The 22,788-nt window shown below is 36.8% G+C and overlaps 1 protein-coding gene across 5 annotated transcripts in view; it reads right to left on the bottom strand.

The window, feature by feature from the left end:
* The window catches only part of PIK3CB (phosphatidylinositol-4,5-bisphosphate 3-kinase catalytic subunit beta), a 193,001-nt gene that overhangs the window by 104,166 nt on the left and 66,047 nt on the right, over positions 1 to 22,788 (bottom strand). For 3 of the 5 annotated variants that reach the window (XM_061193631.1, XM_061193634.1, XM_061193632.1), the window contains one exon: positions 221 to 407. The exons of 1 other annotated variant lie outside the window; for it this stretch is intronic. In XM_061193631.1, coding sequence (XP_061049614.1) covers positions 221 to 391 — 171 coding nt within the window. In that variant the 5' untranslated portion in view covers positions 392 to 407. Of the gene's footprint in view, positions 1 to 220; positions 408 to 11,322; positions 11,389 to 22,788 lie in introns of those variants that run through there. One more of the 5 variants, XM_061193635.1, reaches the window with a different exon arrangement.

Genomic DNA, 22,788 nt, shown 5'->3' with positions numbered 1-22,788 from the left:
ATTAAAAGTGAGTGGGAGTGAAATGAGAATGTTTTATATAGCCAATAAACAAGATCCAAGACAGAGTATGGATCAAAATCTTTAAAATGTAATGACTTATAAACTTCTCTCAAATTTACCATATGATTTACATTAATAACATTCTAAAATGGAGGAACATTTTCCCCTAAGTGATATAGTAAGTAAGCTATGTTTATAGAAATTCAGCCTGATAACATACCTGTTTAATATAGGAAATGGTAGCTTCCCGAGGTACCTCCAACTGGATATAAATCCCAGTGGGCAAAAGGAAATCCACGGGTATGGAGCCATCAGATGCTATCTGTGAATCCACTGCCCAGATGTCAAGGATGTCTGCCATAGCAGGAGGCATTATGAAGCGGAAGCACATTCATAACCATGGGGCTCTAGAAATCAGTAAGTAAAACTTAGTGAATTAATTAGCCAAATTTTATACTAAAACATGATAAAGCTCACCAATCCATAATTAGTCCTTGGATTTCAATATAGCCAACAATGTAACAGGAGGCCAATTAAGTTAAGCAAGAGTAAGCCACCGTAACTTAAAAATATTTTTGGTTATCACTACATAAATTACGTATATATACCATACTGATTCAAATTCAACATAATAAGTATATGACATGTGAAAGAGGAAAGGTTTAAGGAGTACAGGCTCCTGAGAAATCCAGTTAACAACCACTCAACAGGGGATTCTCTCCAGACTTTACTTAGAGAATTGATATCCGCTTCTTCAACCAAATTTTTCTTGGCAAACTCCATGAAAAATGGCAATCAAGAGGGCCTTCCTTCAAAAATAATTTTCTATCAAGCTCACGAGAGAAACAAAATGTCATGAACTTAGTCCCATGACCCACCACCAAAGTATTAAAAAGACCAAATCCCCCAAACCAGCTGGCAAGGCCCTTTACGCTATGACTCTGGCCTGTTTCTCTTTGCTTCTCCGACTACTCCACAATCTAGGCTCTTGTGCCACAAGTGCCTTTTGCCTCCTGCTGCTAGACCTATGTTCACAGATATGTTGACACTGCCCGTACCAAACCACTATTCCAACAAATGCACCCTTCAACTGGGCCATTTAAGTCTCATCTATTCCTTAAGGGCTTCAGTCAAGAAAGCACAACGATAATCCTGGGAAGAACATGGGCACTGAAGTTAAAAAAAACAAAAAAACAAAATAAGGTTCAAATCCCATTTATTCAAAACATTCAAGTATCGTGTCAAAAGAGACAGGCGCCAACTTGAAGCATTTTGGGGCATCAAAAACAATAATGACATCCATGGATTGAAACACATCAAATATATACAAATATGAGACAATAATGATAGAGAAAAACCCTTTATTGGTCAACTTCGGAGACTGATTTGAAACAACCTGGGAAATTTAAATATGGATTAAATATCAGATAATTTTAAGGAAACTGTTCATTTTGTGAGGCATAATAATGGAATGTTATGTTTCTAAAAACCAGTCTTTATCAGTCAGAGACACATAATGAAGTATATATAGGGATAAAATGACACTATGCTTGGCATTTGCTTTAAATTATTCCATTTTTTAAAATGTGAATGGGCAGCTGATTTCAACAAAGATGTAAAGGTAATTCTATGAGAAAAAAGAAAGTCTTTTCAACAAATGGTGTTGGAATTAGTAGACATCCATATGCTAAGAAAATGAAGCTCAATCCATATCTCACATCAAAAATTATAAACCCAAAATGGATTGTAGGCCTAAATGTAAACACTAAAACTGTAAATCCTCTAGAAGAAAACATAGGAGAAAATCTTGTGATCTTGGATTAGGCAAAGAATTCTTAGATACAACACCATAAGCACAATTCATAAAATAAAAAATTGATAAAATGAACATCACCAAAACTAAAAACTTCTGCTCTTAAGGAAGACACTGCCCATAATATAAAAAGACAAGCCACAGACAGGAGAAAATGCTTACAAATCATATAAAGAACTTGTATCCAGAATACATAAAGAACTCTCAACATACAATAATAAGAAAACAGCTCAGGGCTTCCCTGGTGGCGCAGTGGCCAAGAGTCGGCCTGCCAATGCAGGGGACACGGGTTCAAGCCCTGGTCCGGGAAGATCCCACATGCCATGGAGCAACTAAGCCCGTGCGCCACAACTACTGAGCCTGCGTGCCGCAACTACTAATGCCCACGTGCCTAGAGCCCGTGCTCCGCAACGAGAAGCCACCGCAATGAGAAGCCCGCGCACCGCAACAAAGAGTAGCCCCCGCTCGCTGCAACTAGAGAAAAGCCCACGCGCAGCAATGAAGATGCAGCCGAAAATAAATAAATAAATAAATAAATAAAAATTAAAAAAAAAAAATCCTGAATTCCTAAATTTGTTTTAAAAAAAAAGAAAAACAGCTCAGTTTTTTTAAATTGGCAAAAGATTTGAACAGAGGCTATCAAAGGAGACAGATGGATGACAAAAGGGCTCAATATCATTAGTCATATAAATTAAAACAACAGTAAGACACCACTACACACCTCTTACATGGCTAAAATTAAAAAGACCAACCATACCAAGTGTAGACAAGGAAGAAGAGGAAATGGAACTCTCATACACTGCTGGTGGGAATGTTAAACAATAGAGCTACTTTGGAAAACAGTTTGGCAGTTTCTTAACATACACCTACCACATGATCAAGTCATCCCACTTCTAAATATATACCCAAATGAAATGAAGGCATATATCCATGTAAAAACTTGTACATAATTGTTCATAGCAGCTTTATTTATAGTAGCCAAAAATTGGGAAAAATTCAAATGTCCATCAACAAGTGAATGAATTTTTTAAAAAGTGGTACACTCATACAATGGAATACACTCAAAAAAGCAAAAACAAACAAACAAAAATCCACTACAGACACATTCAACAATGTGGATGAATCTCAAAATAATTATGCTGAGTGAAAGAAGCCTGACAAAAAGAGTACATACTGTATGACTCCATTTATATAAAAGTCTAGAAAACGTAAACTCGTGTATAGTGACAGATCAGTGGTTGCCTTGTGTGGGAGAGGGCAGGGAAGCAGGAAGAGGTAAGAAGGAGGGATTACAAAGGGACACAAGGAAACTCTTGGGAGTGGTGGATATGTTTATTTACCTTGATTATGGTGATGATGGTTTCAGGGGTGTGTACATATGTCAAAATATATCAAATTATACACTTTAAATATGTGCAGTTTACTTTAAGTCAATTATCCCTCAATAAAACTGTTTTTAAAAGTGACAGAAATAGATGAAATGAGAGGCAAAATGTTGGTATTTACTGAAGCTGGGTGATGAGGAGTACACTGTATTACTCCTCTGCTTTTGTATATGTTTGTTATTTTCGTAAAAAAGGTTTTGTTAAATCCCATCTAAGGACATTCCTGGTGGCGCAGCGGTTAAGAATATGCCTGCCAATGCAGGGGACACAGGTTTGAGCCCTGGTCCGGGAAGATCCCACATGCCACAGAGCAAGTAAGCCCACGCGCCACAACTACTGAGCCTGCACTCTAGAGCCCGTGAGCCACAACTACTGAAGCCCATGTGCCACAACTACGGAAGCCCACGCGCCTAGAGCCCATGCTCCGCAACAAGAGAAGCCACTGCAATGAGAAGCCCGCGCACTGCAACGAAGATCCAACGCAGCCAAAAATAAATAACTAAAATAAATAAATTTGAAAAAAAAAAAGATTAAAAAAAAAATCCCATCTATACCATTTACCAGCTATGTGAATTTTGGTAAGTCACTTAAACTTCCTGAGCCTCCATTAACTAAAAAAGGGATTCATAATAAAATGCTCCTCCTGGGAACACCGTGACAAATGAAGGAGCTAATATGTGAGAGCCTGACACATTGCAAGTTCTGCTAAATGACAGCTTTCTCCCTTTACTGAACATCCTGGCCGTTACTGATTCCTCCCTCTTAACTCTTACACCCCATAGCCTAGATCCACCACACTGACACTGTCATAAACAAGCCTTGTTTCTGTAGGCAGAACAGAACAACGATTAAAGATTGTGTTCTCAGAGTCTAACAGCTTAGTTGTAAAACCTGGCTCCATCACTCGCTAGCAGAGAGATCTTGGGCAAATCACATGTCTTCTTCCTACTTAAATTCCTTTATCTGTGAAATGGTGAAAACAACAGTAACTACCTCATAGCATACTTATTAACACTGAGTAAAGAATGCCTGGAATATAATAAGCCCAATGTTTGTTGCTACTTATTAATTTTTTTAATTCAAAAACTGTTAGTTCTTTTGAGCTGTGAGCCACATATATTCAACTACCTTTGTTTCCCCAAAAGTGATTAGCAGATAGTAGCCATCTGTAATTGTTTAATGAACTTAAGACCAAACACTATTATCCCTACTCCAACAACTAAAAAAAAAGGAAAAAAAAAAAAAGCTCACAGGATAATTGAATTTATAACACCTAAAGGTAAGTACTTACTATGTGTCAGCATTCTACTAAAGTCTTACATGCATTACTATATTTTATCCTTACTACTACCCTGTGGTAATACTACTACTCCTCAAGAAGCACCTGAGACTTAGAAAATCTGAGATCTCATGGATAAAAAACAGCAGTCCTCGGATTTGAAGTTGGGTCTAACTCTACAGGGTGAGCCCAACACCACACTCTACATAATAACTACTAAAGCACCATAAAAAGAGTCTGAGACATTTAACCATAATAAACCACATTACGTTGACTGTAAGCTCCTTGAGGTCTTGTGCCATGCTTCTTAAAATACTGTCTCTCACCAAAGTGTACAGAGAAATCATTATACGTAGAAATTCTAAACTGATAAACTTTCACAGACAAGAACAAAACTACACAAAGTTACTACAGATGTCATTAACTGTCGCTGATCCTAGAAAGGCTTTAGGCAAATCACTGCAGAACAGCCTTTAGAGACTGTCTTCAGTGGAGGAGCTTCTCAACTTTCCATGTATTAGGCATTCAAGAAATATTTGAGGAATGAAAACATGCTACATCAAATTTTAAAGACCATGCTTTGCTTACCTTCAAATACCACCATGCAAAGACAAACAGGGGAAAGCCATCTCCTGAACACCAAGTATTACATATGAGTTAGGAGTTGTCAACAAAAGCTGACAGGACAAACTAAAGTTAGCATTTAAAACTGAGATGAGTTTATGAAACATCAGCCAACTGTCACAGAATTACAATCAAGATAAACCTGTATACTCCCCTGGTTTCTTCAGCATAGATTTTTGGCAAGATTCTCACAACTGAAGCCAAATCACCTGATGAATATCCATAGTAATACAGGAGCACGAAACTATAAAAACAAAAACTCTGAGACCTCATCCTTATCAGACAACTGGAAATGATGAGACTTCCTGAGCCTCTGGAGCCCAGAGCAGCAACCTTTTCAAGGAGACATATTGCACCTCACTACCCAACAGCATCAACTCCCCAGATTCAAATTCTAAACTTCTCGGGTATTAGAGGCAAAACCACTATGGCAGATTTAAGAATTTCTTGATGAAGTAGTCATACCTAAAATGAATTACAAGAATGAATTCATGGGCCCCTACCTTCCTTACTTTCTAGATCTGTCATTCAACATTCCCACACATACTATCCTTAATCTGGCCTTGCTGAACTGCTGATACTTGCCAGCATTTCCCATACTCTCTCCTGCCTCCTACCTTAAACCTATCATCCCTCTCCCTAGGTTGTCCTCAGCTACATATGTCCTGACCAACTCTTAGTCTTCTAGACTCTTGGAATCCACCCCTAATACTCCTCTGTGCACCCAAGCACCACGGCATATCTGTGTCAAAGCAGGAGCAGGGGCTTCCCTGGTGGCGCAGTGGTTGGGAATCCGCCTGCCAATGCAGGGGACACGGGTTCGTGCCCCGGTCCGGGAAGATCCCACATGCCGCGGAGTGGCTAGGCCCGTGAGCCACAACTACTGAGCCTGCGCGTCTGGAGCCTGTGCTCCGCAGCGGGAGAGGCCGCAACAGTTAGAGGCCCGCGCACCGCGATGAAGAGTGGCCCCCGCTCGCCGCAACTGGAGAAAGCCCATGCACAGAAACTAAGACCCAACACATCCAAAAATAAATTAATTAATTAATTAAAAAAAAAAATAAATAATAAAGCAGGAGCACACTATATTGAAGCTTGTTGCTTAGTGAGAACTTCCCAACCTCCTACTATTTCTGGCTCAATAAATATTTACTTCTGGCTGAATGAATTCGAATTCTACGGAAATCACTAGAACAATTATATTAGATCATTAAAAAAGTGGTTTTTTTTTTTTGTTCTTTTGGCCGCGCTGCGCGGCATGCGGGATCTTAGTTCCCGACCAGGGATCGAACCCATGCCCCCTGCAGTGGAAGCACAGAGCGTTAACCACTGGACCGCCAGGGAAGTCCCCCTTAAAAATGTGATTTAGGGACTTTCCAAGTGGTCCAGTGGTTAAGAATCCGCCTTCCAATGCAGGGGATGCGGGTTCGATCCCTGGTCGGGGAACTAAGATCCCACGTGCCACAACTACAGAGCCCACCATATGCTCTGGAGCCCACGTGCCACAACTACAGAGCCCACGTGCCACAACTAGAGAGACACCCGCAGGCTGCAACAAAGACCCGATGCAGCTAAAAATAAATAAATAAATAGCATTAGGAACTGGCAAAGTAAATTGCAAGCGTCAAGTATTTCTCTCCTGCCATCTCAAAATGCATCGTAAAGTTTAATCCTTTAGCTTTACAGTTAACCATGCTCTTTGCTTACTGAAGCAATATCACACCAATCTCCAAAATCAATTCCCCTACTTTTAATTTTTTTTTAAAAGTTATTTTATTGAAGTATAGTTGATTTACAATGTTGTGTAAATTTCTACTGTACAGCAAAGTGATTCAGTTATACATATATGTACATTCTTTTTCATACTCTTTTCCTTTATGGTTTATCATAGGATATTGAATATAGTTCCCTGTGCTATATAGTAGGACCTTGTTGTTTATCCCTCTATCTTCTATTTCAAGGACAAAATTCTCATATTGAAAATATCAACTTTTTGACATAAAATCATCAGAAAGATTCTAATGATTCATCAAAATATTGATGATGCTTGAAAAGCAATACTGTGTTTAAATGAGAACTAGAAATGTTTTTCTCAAAAAGGAGTGAATTATCAAAGGGAATATAGTAGGCCCTCTGTATCCATGGCTTTCACATCCGCAGATTCAACCAACCACGTATAAAAATTTCACAGATACAGTATAATGACTGTATTCATTATACTAAACCATTTTATATGAGGGACTTGAGCATCGGCAGATTTTGGTATCTGTGAGGGCTCCTGGAACCAAACCTCTGTAGATACTGAAAGTGAACTGTAATGAAAGGTTACGTCCAGGTACATAAATTTCTACCTTGATATTATCATATTAATAAGTTACTAATAACTGAGTTAGAATGGTTGTCAGACTTTATAAACACTACAGATAGACATATACCATGTAATTACAGCCTAACATATAGGCTGTACTTGTGTGTCACTTTAATAAAAGCACTTTTATTAGACCACTTCTCAAGGTTTTCAAAGTACTTTAAGTTAAATACTACCTAAGAGACTGGTTTTCAATCTTCATATTCAATATTCTTTCTAAATAAGTATTTTACAAATACTTTAAAAATCTGAAATGAAATTATTCATATAATTTACATACATATATAGTCAATTTCAAAATATACTCATATAATGTCCTAATTATAATATAAAGGGAAAATAAGACTGTATATTTCAGTATGTGAATACTTGGACATAACCATACCCCTACACAATGAAGTAGTCAGAGGTTTGAATCTATACATAGAATCACCATGGATGTGACAACTACAAATGCAGACTGATCAAATGCCATAAAAGCCACTGGTGCCATTGATTTTACAAATCTTTACCTTCCAAGTTTATATCTTCCAAAATTAATGTATTAAAATCATGTAAAAAATGCTGTGTATTATATTTTTATGTAAATAAATAAAGTTCAGATCTAGACTCAGATAATAATAAGAATTTTAACCATTACATAATAGTAGCACCTCCCCCAATCACTGTATCAGCAACAGGTACAACAATATCACCCCCTACAAATTTCAAAAGCATCTTACAGGGGGGGATTTCACACTGTCCAGTTTCAGAACCCCTGCTCTAGGACAATTCCTACTATTTCTCAAAGGATTAATGGGATCTCCACAATTCATCTAGACCTAACTGTAGTCTGTATTTAAAACAATAATGAACACAATTTCCCATACATTTCTACTTGACAATCAATAGTGTTTCTTGTATTTGGCTATGTTGTCTTTGGCTAATTCTTGAAGGGTAAAAGAAGCTCTAAGTCAAGAAAACTTTAGCCCCCTAACCAATCAGAGGAATGTAAGGCCAGTATAATTGGCTCTTAGTTTTCAAGACCCTTACTAAACATACTGATGGGGTAGTCTAACTAAAACTACAGAGGAGTGTATGGCTGATTCATTTTGTTATGAAGTGGAGGCTAACACAACAGTGTAAAGCAACCATACTCCAATAAAAATTAATTAAAAAAAAAAAAAAGAACATAAGCCATCTATTACCTGGCAGAAAAGTCAAAGAAGGATCTTTTTTCTCCTGTATCTCCCAGCTTGGAGTGTGCAGAAAGGAACTGATGGCTACAATTCACTTTTACTTCTGTCTGATACAGGAGAATAATGGTTCTCTTCTCAATATCTCCTAGTTCCTTTCTAATCAGTAGAGAAAGAGAGGTGCACCAGTTCTAACATTTTAGAAAGAAAAAATGGCCCCCCAAGTTAAGAGACACCTCATTCCTCTATGTCTTGATGATTTACAGTTTTAAAAAAATAACTGATAGAACTGTTTTTAGAGCAGTTTTAGGTTTATGGAAAAACAGAGCAGAAAGTAAGATAGTTCTCCCCCACAGCTTCCCCTATTATTACCTCACATTAGTGCAACACATCTGTTACAACTGATGAACCAATGTACTATTATTAAATGAAGTCCATAGTTTTTAAAAAAACAAAAAACAAAACAGGGCTTCCCTAGTGGCACAGTGGTTAAGAATCCGCCTGCCAATGCAGGGGACCTGGGTTCGAGCCCTGCTCTGGGAAGATCCCACATGCCGTGGAGCAACTAAGCCCGTGCGCCACAACTACTGAAGTCTGCGTGCGTAGAGCCCATGCTCTGCAACAAGAGAAGCCACTGCAATGAGAAGCCCGCTCACCGCAACGAAGAGTAGCCCCTGCTCGCCGCAACTAGAGAAAGCCCGTGCGCAGCAACGAAGACCCAACGCAGGCAAAAATTAATTAATTAATTAATTTTAAAATTCCTTTAAAAAACAAAACAAAACAAAAAACTACAGGATAACTTGTAGCACTTAAGAGCTTCTTGCATAACACTTTTTTAAAAATTTTTATTGGAGTGTAGTTGCTTTACAATGTTGTGTTAGTTTCTACTGTACAGCAAAGTGAATCAGCTATACGTATACATATACATTTTTTTTTCTTTTTTTTAACCTTTAATTTTATTTTTTTAAATTGCAGTTTATTTACAATATAATGTTTCAGGTGTGCAACATAGTGATTCAATGTTTTTATATATTATACTCAATTACACTCCATTTGAAGTTATTACAAAATAATGGCTGTATTTCTCTGTACTGTACAATATTTTCTTTTTTTTTTAATAGATCTTTACTGGAGTATAATTGCTTCACAATACTGGTAGTTTCTGTTGTACACCAAAGTGAATCAGCCATATGTATACATATGTTCCCATATCCCCTCCCCCTTGAGCCTCCCTCCTGAGCCTCGCTCCCATCCTCCCTATCCCACCCCTATACACATAACTTTTAAGGTAAGTATTGAGAGAGGGGGCATACTCACAAAATGTGCTGTGCTGTAATTAAAAATAGTATGTCCTTTATCTGATCTAAAACTGACACTGTTGCTAAACAAATAAGGTAACAAACCAAGTGGTAACAGATAAATTTTTTATAAAGATATTCTGAAGAAAATGAAATTACTGCTACATAATTGAAAATAAATATATTCTGGTTCCTATTTCCCTTAGTCACCCTTAGTTTATAGGGAGCATCACACACAAGAGTCCAGCCTGAGAAGTAACTCAGAATTTCAGGTTGGAAGGTACCTTAGGAGTGACAGACCCTTCCTATTTTAAAGATGAGGAAACTAGGGCCCAGATAAATCAAGTAAATTACCCAGGTGACACAAAAACAGAGCCAGGACGTAAGTAAGATTTTTTTCCAAGCAATTAACATACTTTACAATTATTTTTTCTTTACCTTTTTTTTTTTTTTTCCTTCTTTAAAGGAAATGTTCTTCACAGGGTTGCCTTAGCACAACAATCCTTCACAGGGTGACTCTAGCACAGGGTTAACCTAGTACAGCAAGCACAAGACCGTACCTCAGTCTGGTATCACTCTTTTGTTTGAGCATTAAGCAAATGATCAAAGGCTGAGGACAAGCATGAAACTACTTATGAAAACAACTTTTCAAGGAAGCTATCAGAGGGCACAGGAACCTCAGTAGTGACAATTAGCTCAACTAAACACTTAGACTGTAATTACAAACCCATATCCTGTCAATTGTTCACTAGCAGAAAGAGAGGAAAGGGTTTAGACAGTCTCAGCTTCCCTAGCAATGTGCCAGCAGAACTACAGGATTTTACTTCTTTCAATCAAGTGATAAGTAGAAACCAACATAAACTTGCTAGACAGATGAACAAGTAGTTCACAATAAAACTTCTTTGGAAAATCATGGAAAAAAAAACTTAAGAGAGATTGAAAGTGAATTTTTTAAAAATATTAAATGCAATAGTATTTACCTAGTTATTTATTTCTTTACTATTATAAGATATAGCTAGAAGACAGGTTAATGTTCATAAAAGAACTGGAAGCGGCAGTGCACTTATCATGAACACCACATTTATTATCTCAACCTTCAGGTTTCAATCACAGACAATTTAAGTGATGGGATTTTGATTTATCTGGGTTTCTGTCCTTCCCCTCCCCCCACTTCTACTGTTCAAAGACAACAAATCAGCCTTGTTTGCTGATTTGTTTACAATGAAGTATGCATTATACTGAACACTGAAAAACTGAACAGTATAGAACTCCATTTGTTAAAGATGGTTATTTTATCTGAATCATTGTAATTCCATGTAAAAGATCTCTCTAAAGTAATTCTACAAATTATTAAAGAATAACTGCTAAAACAGTACTGTATACCTTATCATTTATATTGAAATAACATTCAAATTTATCCTCTTGAAATAGAAGGTGGGGGCTTCCCTGGTGATCCAGTAGTTACGAATCCCCGCTTCCACTGCAGAGGGCATGGTTTTGATCCCCGGTCGGGGAACTAAGATCCTGCATGCCGCGTGGTGCAGCAAAAAAAAAAAAAAAAAGAAGAAGAAGAAGAAGAAGAAGGTGGCACTCTAAATAGCCTTTAGAAAATATTTGCAAATATGCACTGAGCCTTGAAAACTTTTTAAACCTACTAACCCAGTAATTTACCTATTTAAAAACTTGAATTCAGGAAAATTTTCATACACAAAGCAAAAACATACAAACGTGCCAAACTTGCAAATAACCTAACAGTCCAAATAACAAGAAATAGTTAGACAAACAATGATATACCCATTTGATGGCATATTAAGCAGCTATTTATACTGAAGTTTGTCATATGTGTACAATACTATGGACATGTTTATAGATGATATGGATAGAGTAAAATGTAAAGCAGTACAAAAAGTATAATTAGAATTCTGTTAACTATAAAAAGGAAAAAATCATAAGTACAATCTAATGCATGGAAATTTAGGCTGGAAAACCAGAGGCTGGGAGGGGGAAAGGGAGGAAGGGGGAATTAGATGAAGTTAGTCAAAAGTATAACCTCCCAGTTATAAGATGAATAAGTACTAGAGATGTAATGTACAACATGATGAAAATAACTAACACTACTATACATTATACATGAAAGTTGTTAAGAGAGTAAATCCTAAGAGTTCTCATAAGGAAAAAATGTATATTTTTTCTATTTCTTTAATATTGTGTCAATACGAGATAACAGATTTTCATTAAATCTACTGTGGTAATCATTCCATGATGTATGTAAGTCAAATCATCATGTTGTATGACTTAAACTTATACAGTGCTGGATGTCAATTATATCTCAACAAAACTGAGAGAACAAAAGAAAGAAATTAAAGATGGAAGGAAATATACTAATATAGTTCAAAAGTAACTATAAATAAATATTTGCTTTTTTCAATGTTTTATTAATGACAGCATACATATTATATACTTTTTAAAAAAGTTCTATTATTCAAGACACTTAGAATAGTCCAAAGGAAGAACTCAGGTTAGAGCTAGGCTAGCTATTCTTAATATGTTGGTGTTCATCAGTACTTCCAAACGTCAGATTTTCATTCTTAGTAGTTAATGTTAATATAAACAGAATACACTTATAAATACTTATTATGTCTCTGTAAAACAAGTATATTTCTTATAAGCCAGATTTATTTAAATGTCTATGAATGCAGAGCAATTTTTTCAAACCACAACACTTAATATACCAAGACGGCTTCTCTGTCTAACCTAGACACTGACAAGACTAACTCCTGTCTTGCTTAAGCAATTCCTCTCTTTTAAAACTTTTCCCAACAAGCAACCTATAATGCACAAACAGCTGATAATCACAGGAAATACCCTGAAGAGGAAAGTATATATCTAAACCTGAAATAGTACAGGGAATTCCCTGTCAGTCCAGTGGTTAGGACACCACACTTCCACTGCAGGGGGCCCGGGTTCGATCACTGGCTGGGGAACTAAGGTCCCACAAGCCGCATGGCATGGCAAAAATAAAAAAAATTTTTTTAATTTTAAAATCGTACAAATTTAAATAAAATATATATTACTAAATTCCCCTCCAAAAACCAGATTACTATCCTAAGATCTTAAAAGACATAGCTCCAAAGTATAAATTTCAAATTCAATAAAGGAATCATTTCATAAAATTATCTCGTATGTAAATGTTACTTTTTCTATTTTGAATATTTAAAATAAAGTCTAATCTTAAGTCACTGAACCAGTCATCCTGTCATCCTCTTTATCTAGTATGAAGTTCATTAATATCCAGATCCACAAAGATTTATTATTGAAACACTAAGTAGTCCTTTTTGTAATACTGTTTCACCAACATATTTTTTGTATAGCTTGGATTTCATAACCTTGGATAACTAATTTATGAATAAGAACTTTCCACCCTGCAAAGTTAAAGGATTAAATAAAACAGCACATACAGAAAAGAACTTTGCATAGCACTTCACATAAAAAAGCACTCAAGGGGGGCTTCCCTGGTGGCACAGTGGTTGAGAATCTGCCTGCCAATGCAGGGGACACGGGTTTGAGCCCTGGTCTGGGAAGATCCCACATGCCGCAGAGCAACTAGGCCTGTGAGCCACAACTACTGAGCCTGCACATATGGAGCCTGTGCTCCCAACAAGAGAGGCCACGATAGTGAGAGGCCCACGCAACGCGATGAAGAGTGGCCCCCACTTGCCGCAACTAGAGAAAGCCCTTGCACAGAAACGAAGACCCAACACAGCCAAAAATAAATAAATAAATATTAAAAAAAAAAAAAAAAAGCACTCAAGGGACTTCCCTGGCAGTCCAGTGGTTAAGACGTTGCACTTCCACTGCAGGGGACATGGGTTTGATCCCTGGTTGGGGAACTAGGATCCCGCATGCCGTGTGGCAAAAAACAAAAACAAAAACAAACAACAACAACAAAATACAAAATCTCAGTAATTGATGACATATTAATTTACAGTGAGACCAGTTTCTTTCCAACAAAAGGAACAGCCATGCCTCCTATTCACAGCATAAATCATCAGTCTTGTTTGCTTGATGTGAAAGAAATTAAAACAGTATTTCTTAAAAGGTGGTCTCTAGTGACCTACAGGTGGTTTGCTCACATGCATTTCCCCAAATTAATTACATTTTCTACAAAAATCCCACAACACAACTCTATGCTAGCAGAGCTGTGTTGTTCAATTTCCCTTGGGTAACAGTTAATGGGATGCTTCCAAATCTTAGCAAATATATTTTTACTTCACTTCTGCTACAGCATTTACTTTTGTTAAGTATTTATTGTTAGTATTATGTTGTATCATTCACCTTAGGATCAGTGGCTCAAAACTACTTCAAAGAGACCAAAATCAGAGGGGCAAAAATTAAAGTTACATTCCTTGTAACAAAACAAACACAATTTCACAACTGCAAAAAAAAAAAAGGTTCCAATGACAACATTAATGACAATACTCAGAGAGAAAGCAGAACGAGCTACTGCAAAATTCCTTCACCAAGAGGGGAGAGAGCAGAAGCAAGAAGAACTACAGTCCTACAGCCTGTGGAACAAAAACCACACTCACAGAAAGATAGACAAGATGAAAAGGCAGAGGGCTATGTACCAGATGAAGGAACAAGATAAAACCCCTGAAAAACATCTAAATGAAGTGGAGATAGGAAACCATCCAGAAAAAGAATTCAGAATAATGATAGTGAAGATGATCCAGGACCTCGGAAAAGAATGGAGGCAAAGATCAAGAAGATGCAAGAAATGTTTAACAAAGACCTAGAAGAATTAAAGAAAAACAGAGATGAACAATACAATAACTGAAATGAAAAATACAATAGAAGGAATCAATAGCAGAATAACTGAGACAGAAGAACGGATAAGTGACCTGGAAGACAGAATGGTGGAATTCACTACCACGGAACAGAATAAAGAAAAAAGAATGAAAAGAAATGAAGACAGCCTAAGAGAACTCTGGGACAACATTAAACGCACCAACATTCACATTATAGGGGTCCCAGAAGGAGAAGAGAGAGAGAAAGGACCCAAGAAAATATCTTCAAAAGAAAGCTGGAATAGCAATACTCGTATCAGATAAAATAGACTTTAATATAAAGAATGTTACAAGAGACAAAAAAGGACACAACATAATGACCAAGGGATCCATCCAAGAAGATATAACAATTATAAATATATATGCACCCAACATAGGAGCACCTCAATACATAAGGCAACTGCTAACAGCTATAAAAGAGGAAATCGACAGTGACACAATAATAGTGGGGAACTTTAACAGCTCACTTACACCAATGGACAGATCATCCAAACAGAAAATTAATACGGAAACACAAGCTTTAAATGACACAACAGATCAGATAGATTTAATTGATATTTATAGGATATTCCATCCAAAAACAGCAGATTACACTTTCTCCTCAAGTGCACACAGAACATTCTCCAGGATAGATCACATCTTGGGTCACAAATCAAGCCTCAGTAAATTTAAGAAAACTGAAATCATATCAAGCATCTTTTCTGACCACAATGCTATGAGATTAGAAATGAATTACAGGGAAAAAAATGTAAAAAACACAAACACATGGAGGCTAAACAATATGTTACTAAATAACCAAGAGATCACTGAAGAAATCAAAGAGGAAATCAAAAAATATCTAGGGACAAATGACAACGAAAACACAATCCAAAACCTATGGGATGCAGCAAAAGCAGTTCTAAGAGGGAAGTTTATAACAATACAAGCCTACCTCAAGAAATAAGAAAAATCTCAAATAAACAATCTAACCTTACACCTAAAGGAACTAGAGAAAGAAGAACAAACAAAACCCAAAGTTAGCAGAAGGAAAGAAATCATAAAGATCAGAGCAGAAATAAATGAAATAGAAAGAAAGAAAACAATAGCAAAGATCAATAAAACTAAAAGCTGGTTCTTGGAGAAGATAAACAAAATTGACAAACATTTAGCCAGACTCATTAAGAAAAAGAGGGAGAGGACTTAAATCAATAAAATGAGACATGAAAAAGGAGAAATTACAACAGACACTGCAGAAATATAAAGCATCCTAAGAGACTACTATAAGCAACTCCATACCAATAAAATGGACAACCTGGAAGAAATGGACCAATTCTTAGAAAGGTATAACCTTCCAAGACTGAACCAGGAAGAAATAGAAAATATGAACAGACCAATCACAAGTAATGAAATTGAAACTGTGATTAAAAATCTTCCAACAAACAAAAGTCTAGGACCAGATGGCTTCACAAGTGAATTCTATCAAACATTTAAAGAAGAGCTAACACCCATCCTTCTCAAACTCTTCCAAAAAACTGCAGAGGAAGGAACACTCCCAAACTCATTCTATGAGGCCACCATCACCCTGATACCCAAACCACACAAAGATACTACAAAAAAAGAAAATCACAGACCAATATCACTGATGAATATAGATGCAAAAATCCTCAACAAAATACCAGCAAACAGAATCCAACAACACATTAAAAGGATCATACACCATGATCAACTGGGATTTATCCCAGGGATGCAAGGATTCTTCAATATACACAAATCAATCAATGTGATACACCATATTAACAAATTGAAGAATAAAAACCATATGATCATCTCAATAGATGCAGAAAAAGCTTTCGACAAAATTCAACACCCATTTATGATAAAAACTCTCCAGAGAGTGGGCACAGAAGGAACCTACCTCAACATAATAAAAGCCATATACGACAAACCCACAGCAAACTTCATTCTCAATGGTGAAAAACTGAAAGCATTTCCTCTAAGATCAGGAACAAGACAAGGATGTCCACTCTCGCCACTATTATTCAACATAGTTTTGGAAGTCCTAGCCACGGCAATCAAAGAAGAAAAAGAATTAAAAGGAATGCAAATCAGAAAAGAAGAAGTAAAACTGCACTGTCTGCAGATAACATGATACTATACACAGAGAATCCTAAAGATGCCACCAGAAAACTACTAGAGCTAATCAATGAATTTGGTAAAGTTGCAGGATACAAAATTAATGCACAGAAACCTCTTGCATTCCTATATACTAATGATGAAAAAATCTGAAAGAGAAATTAAGGAAACATTCCCATTTACCACTGCAACAAAAAGAATAAAATACCTAGGAATAAACCTACCTAGGGAGACTATAAGACTTATAGAAAACTATAAGACACTGATGAAAGAAATTAAAAATGATACCAACAGATGGAGAGATATACCATGTTCTTGGATTAGAAGAATTAATACTGTGAAAATGACTACACTACCAAAGCAATCTTCAGATTCAATGCAATCCCTATCAAATTACCAATGGCATTTTTTACAGAACTAGAACAAAAAATCTTAAAATTTGTATGGAGACACAAAAGACCCCGAATAGCCAAAGCAGTCTTGAGGGAAAAAAACAGAGTTGGAGGACTCAGACTCCCTGACTTCAGACTATACTACAAAGCTACAGTAATCAAGACAATATGGTACAGGCACAAAAACAGAAATATAGATCAATGCAACAGGATAGAAAGCCCAGAGATAAACCCACACACCTACGGTCAACTAATCTATGACAAAGGAGGCAAGGATATACAATGGAGAAAAGACAATCTCTTCAATAAGTGGTGCTGGGAAAACTGGACAGCTACATGGAAAAGAATGAAATTAGAACACTCCCTAACACCACACACAAAAATAAACTCAAAATGGATTCGAGACCTAAATGTAAGACCAGACACTATAAAACTCTTAGAGGAAAACATAGGAAGAACACTCTTTGACATAAATCACAGCAAGACCTTTTTTGATCCACCTACTAGAGTAATGGAAATAAAAACAAAAATAAACAAATGAGACCTAATGAAACTTAAAAGCTTTTGCAAAGCAAAGGAAAGTACAAACAAGATGAAAAGACAACCCGCAGAATGGGAGAAAATATTTGCAGACGAATCAACAGACAAATGATTAATCTCCAAAATATATAAACAGCTCATACAGCTCAATATTAAAAACAAACAAACAACCCAATCAAAAAATGGGCAGAAGACATAAACAGACATTTCTCCAAAGAAGACATACAGATGGCCAAGAAGCACATGAAAAGCTGCTCAACATCACTATTAGGAAATGCAAATCAAAACTACAATGAGGGCTTCCCTGGTGGCACAGTGGTTGAGAATCTGCCTGCCAATGCAGGGGACACGGGTTCGAGCCCTGGTCTGGGAAGATCCCATGTGCCGCGGAGCAGCTGGGCCCGTGAGCCACAATTACTGAGCCTGCGCGTCTGGAGCCTGTGCTCCGCAACAAGAGAGGCCGTGATAGTGAGAGGCCCGCACACCACGATGAAGAGTGGCCCCCACTTGCCACAACTAGAGAAAGCCCTTGCACAGAAATGAAGACCCAACACAGCCATAAATAAAAAGAAAAAAAAAAAAACTTCGGCAGGATGTCACTCCATTTCTGACCTCCTCCGATGTCATTTAAAAAAAAAAAAAAAAACTACAATGAGGTATCACCTCACCCCAGTTAGAATGGGCATCATCAGAAAATCTACAAACAACAAATGCTGGAGAGGGTGTGGAGAAAACGGAACCCTCTTGCGCTGTTGGTGGGAATGTAAATGGCTACAGCCACTGTGGAGAACAGTATGGAGGTTCCTTAAAAAACTAAAAATAGAATTACCATATGACCCAGCAATCCCACTACTGGGCACATACCCAGAGAAAAACCATAATTCAAAAAGACACACGCACCCCAACGTTCAATGCGGCACTATTTACAATAGGCAGGTCATGGAAGCGACCTAAATGCCCATCGACAGACGAATGGTAAAAGAAGATGTGGTACATATATGCAATGGAATATTACTCAGCCATAAAAAGGAATGAAATTGGGTCATTTGTAGAGACGTGGATGGATCTAGAGACTGTCATACAGAGTGAAGTAAGTCAGAAAGAGAAAAACAAATATTGTATATTAAAGCATATATGTGGAACCTAGAAAAATGGTACAGATGAACTGGTTTGCAGGGCAGAAATAGAGACACAGAAGTAGAGAACAAACGTATGGACACCAAGGGGGGAAAGTGGCGGGGGCGGGGGTAGTGGGATGAACTGGGAGATTGGGATTGACATATATACACTAATATGTATAAAATGGATAACTAATAAGAACCTGCTGTATAAAATAATAAAATTCAAAACAAAAAAAAAAGAAAAAATTCCTTCATCAAACTACACACTGGGCGCTGCATAATATCAATGGCATAGAACATGACAGAGCAATTCCTACCTCGTGTGTACATTAGTAGACATTTTGTTTTATGAAGGCCAAAACCCCTGGAGTATCTATCACGGCTCCTAAGAGAGAAGTGTTCAGTGACTTTTTGTTCTGTTTGTGAATGAAAAGCCATGCAACCAGAGTAAGGATTTTTCATTTGGTTTGTTATTTTGTGAGCCATGATGTAGAATCAAAAATAGCAGCTGCATGTACTTCTCATGGAATTTAAGTTACCAACACAACATCCCTGTGTCAGTCTTTACTTGTACTCAATGCATTCACAAGTGATCTAACTACAGATACAAGAACCTGACTATGGTCTACTACAGTTGTACCTGAGGGTTCACATATTTTTTAGCATGTAAATAGCACACTATTTTTTATCACAAATGAACTTCCTTTATATTATAGTTAAAGCATATTTTTCTTATGTATGTAAGTAGATTATATTACCTATAAATTTCTTTTCAGTATAGTAAAACAAGTATTATAAAACATACTACAAAAAGGGGGTTGGGTCTAACAGGGTTTAGAATCTTTATTATAAACTTCTTTAAGATTCTTTATACATATAGCAAAACTTCCTAGAAAGGTACTTTCAAGAAAGGTTTTACCAATTTGTATCCCCACTACATTAATGGATGTACACAGTATCCATTAACAGAACTGTAATAAAGCTTTTTAATCTTAGCCAATTATTTAAAGTTATCTGAGTTAATCTGCATTTCTGATTACTTGTAAAATCAAAATTTTTTTAAAGACTACAAGAACTCCACGGGGAGGGAGAGAACAGGCAGAGTGTAGGAGGGTAAGACACCATTCCCAAAGAACTGTCTTACAAAAAAGATTTTTGAGTTGAGGCCTTGCTCTTTGCCTTGCTGCTGTTGATGTATTCCAGTATACAGTAACACAGCAGGGCTTCCCTGGTGGCGCAGTGGTTAAAGAATCTGCCTGCCAATGCAGGGGACACAGGTTCCATCCCTGGTCCGGGAAGATCCCACATGCTGCGGAGCAACAAAGCCCATGCACCACAACTACTGAGCCTGCACTCTAGAGCCCGTGAGCCACAACTACTGAGCCCGCGTGCTGCAACTACTGATGCCTGAGTGCCTAGAGCCTATGTTCCGCAACAAGAGAAGCCACCACGATGAGAAGCCTGCACACTGCAACAAAGAGTAGCCCCTGCTCACCACAACGAAGAGTAGCCCTGCTCGCCACAACTAGAGAAAGCCCTCACATAGCAAGGAAGACCCAACGCAGCCAAAAATTTTTAAAAATAATAATAATAACACAGCAGACTGAGCCCAGTACTGTAGGGGTGAGTGGACAGATAACATGAGGGCTGCCCCACAGCTCTTCTGGAGAAAAAAGGAGACCCAAGAGAAGCATTACTTGGGACCGCCCACAACATCGTGCCTTCCTTTTCTTCTCCCAAGTCCTCATACACTCAAAGCAGTGGGCAACTGCTGAAAAGAGAAGAGGGTTATTTTCAATCTCTCCATATTTTGGTTTTAGGCATGTGGCTTATAAATAAAATTTGCCTGAGATGTTAAAAAAAAATCAAAAATTTTTTATATTTACTAGAATTTGTATTTCTGTATATGTTTGATCACACTGATGTAATTTGTTAGAGGTCATTTCACTTCAACATTGTCTTTTTGCATTTCATAGTGAATGATACCACATGAAAATGTTAGAACTGAGTTGTGATTTTATTGACTTGTTGCTTGCTTACCTTAGGCTTTGAAACTTTTAATATATTAAAGTCTACTATCCAAATAAACTGAATACTTCGGTATCTTAGAGATTATTTGCTTTGAGAATAATTCTTACTGTGATAAAATAGAGCACCCCACAATAAAACCCTGTTTTCCAAGGGAAAAAAAATTCCAAATACATTCCAATTCCAAATATTCATCTGCAGTAAATTTAAATTAAACTACAGTTTATCAGGTAATGTAATGCCCTAAGTGGACTTCACAGAATGCTGACATATCTGTCATTCATGTTATATTAAAAAATTATTAGGAACTACGTTTTTTCCATTTTAATTGTATTGCTGCTGTTATTTTTTCCTTAAAAAATTCCATTCTCAGCATACTCTGTGTACTAACATAATGTATTCAGTATTCAAATAAAAGACATTCTGTTTTTAAAATAAATTAAATCAAATTAAACCAACTTTTGTCACCCATGGCCCATTTTGGAGTGTCAGTGTTTTTCATTTCTAACTGGTATGGTATCTTTCTCTATTGAGGATTTTTATGTGGTAAGAATTTAGGCCTCTCCAAAATCAGTCAAGGCTAATCCCAGAAGCCTATCGTCTGAGAACTTACAATCTTGAAGGTCACACAGAGCAGCAGAGTCTGAGCAGTAGTCTATGCTTTAAGACAGGTTTAGAAATGCAGTGAATCTCAAAATGCATGTGGAACATCAAACCACAGCGTGCTCTACAATTCATACTTTTTACCCTACCTTTTTCTTGCTCCTTCCACTCATAATCTCTGAACAAATAATAAGGTTTGAAACAAGCCATATAAATTAGAATTATTTAAAAGATAATAGAGAATTTTAAATAACTCCCACATTCCCAACAACTTTTTAAGTCATTATTGTCAGATAAAAGTATAAATAGAAATTTAGATACATAATCCATAACAATGACTCCAATGGGGAGTGGAGACAGGACGTTATTGGTATTATTTCTTCAGACCAAATGGGCTAATGAAAAAATTTAATTCAGCAGATTCCCAGGTCTAAAGAATGTTAACAATCTTCCTACAAAGATTATAAAAAAAAAAGTCACATCACCCCACTATTCCAATAGATTGTATACTGCTAACCTCTTTAAGATACTCAATTTAAAATTATTTAAGTGGTTTTGATTCAAATATTTAATTCATATTAAATAATGCTAATTAATTTTTTTCAGCGTTCCTAGTTTTCAGTCTGCTCTCCTGTATTCTAAACTAAATGTTCAATCATACTTACCAACAAGAAATAATAAATTATTCTAATTGGATACATATTACCAAGAAAGATATATTTCATCCCCACAATGTTCTCCCTTCACCCTGTCCCTTCTCTTCCACTTCCAAATGAATAGTATTTGGGGCATGGGAACTAACTGTTAAACCTACTTCAATCACTGGTAGACAGTTACCATGTTTTAGGTTGATTATTTTCCTAAATATATCATATTAATAGGACAAAGACTGACTACTAATATCTACTATAAAATATGGTGACCTTCTGTAGCCATTGAAGATACAGCTGAGGGAATTCTCCTACATGATGGGCAAGTACTTTCTATTTTAAAATATTTTTCTTGTTTAAAATAATATATAAACAGAAAAGTAACAAATGAATTCCTGTAAAACAAACCACCAGCCAGGTCAAGAATTAGAACACTGCCAGCACCTCAGAGATTCCTTGGATGTTTGTTCCAGATACCAACCCCCTCCCTCATCTCTCAGGAATTCTGACTTCTGTGTAGCCCATTTTTGCATTTTAATCATTTTAGGTAATAGCA

The sequence above is a fragment of the Eubalaena glacialis genome, chromosome 6 (assembly GCF_028564815.1).
Source record: "Eubalaena glacialis isolate mEubGla1 chromosome 6, mEubGla1.1.hap2.+ XY, whole genome shotgun sequence".
NCBI classification, from domain to species: Eukaryota; Metazoa; Chordata; class Mammalia; order Artiodactyla; family Balaenidae; genus Eubalaena; species Eubalaena glacialis.
Note: the sequence above shows the minus strand (reverse complement) of the source record. Positions and strands in the feature narration are given on the sequence as shown.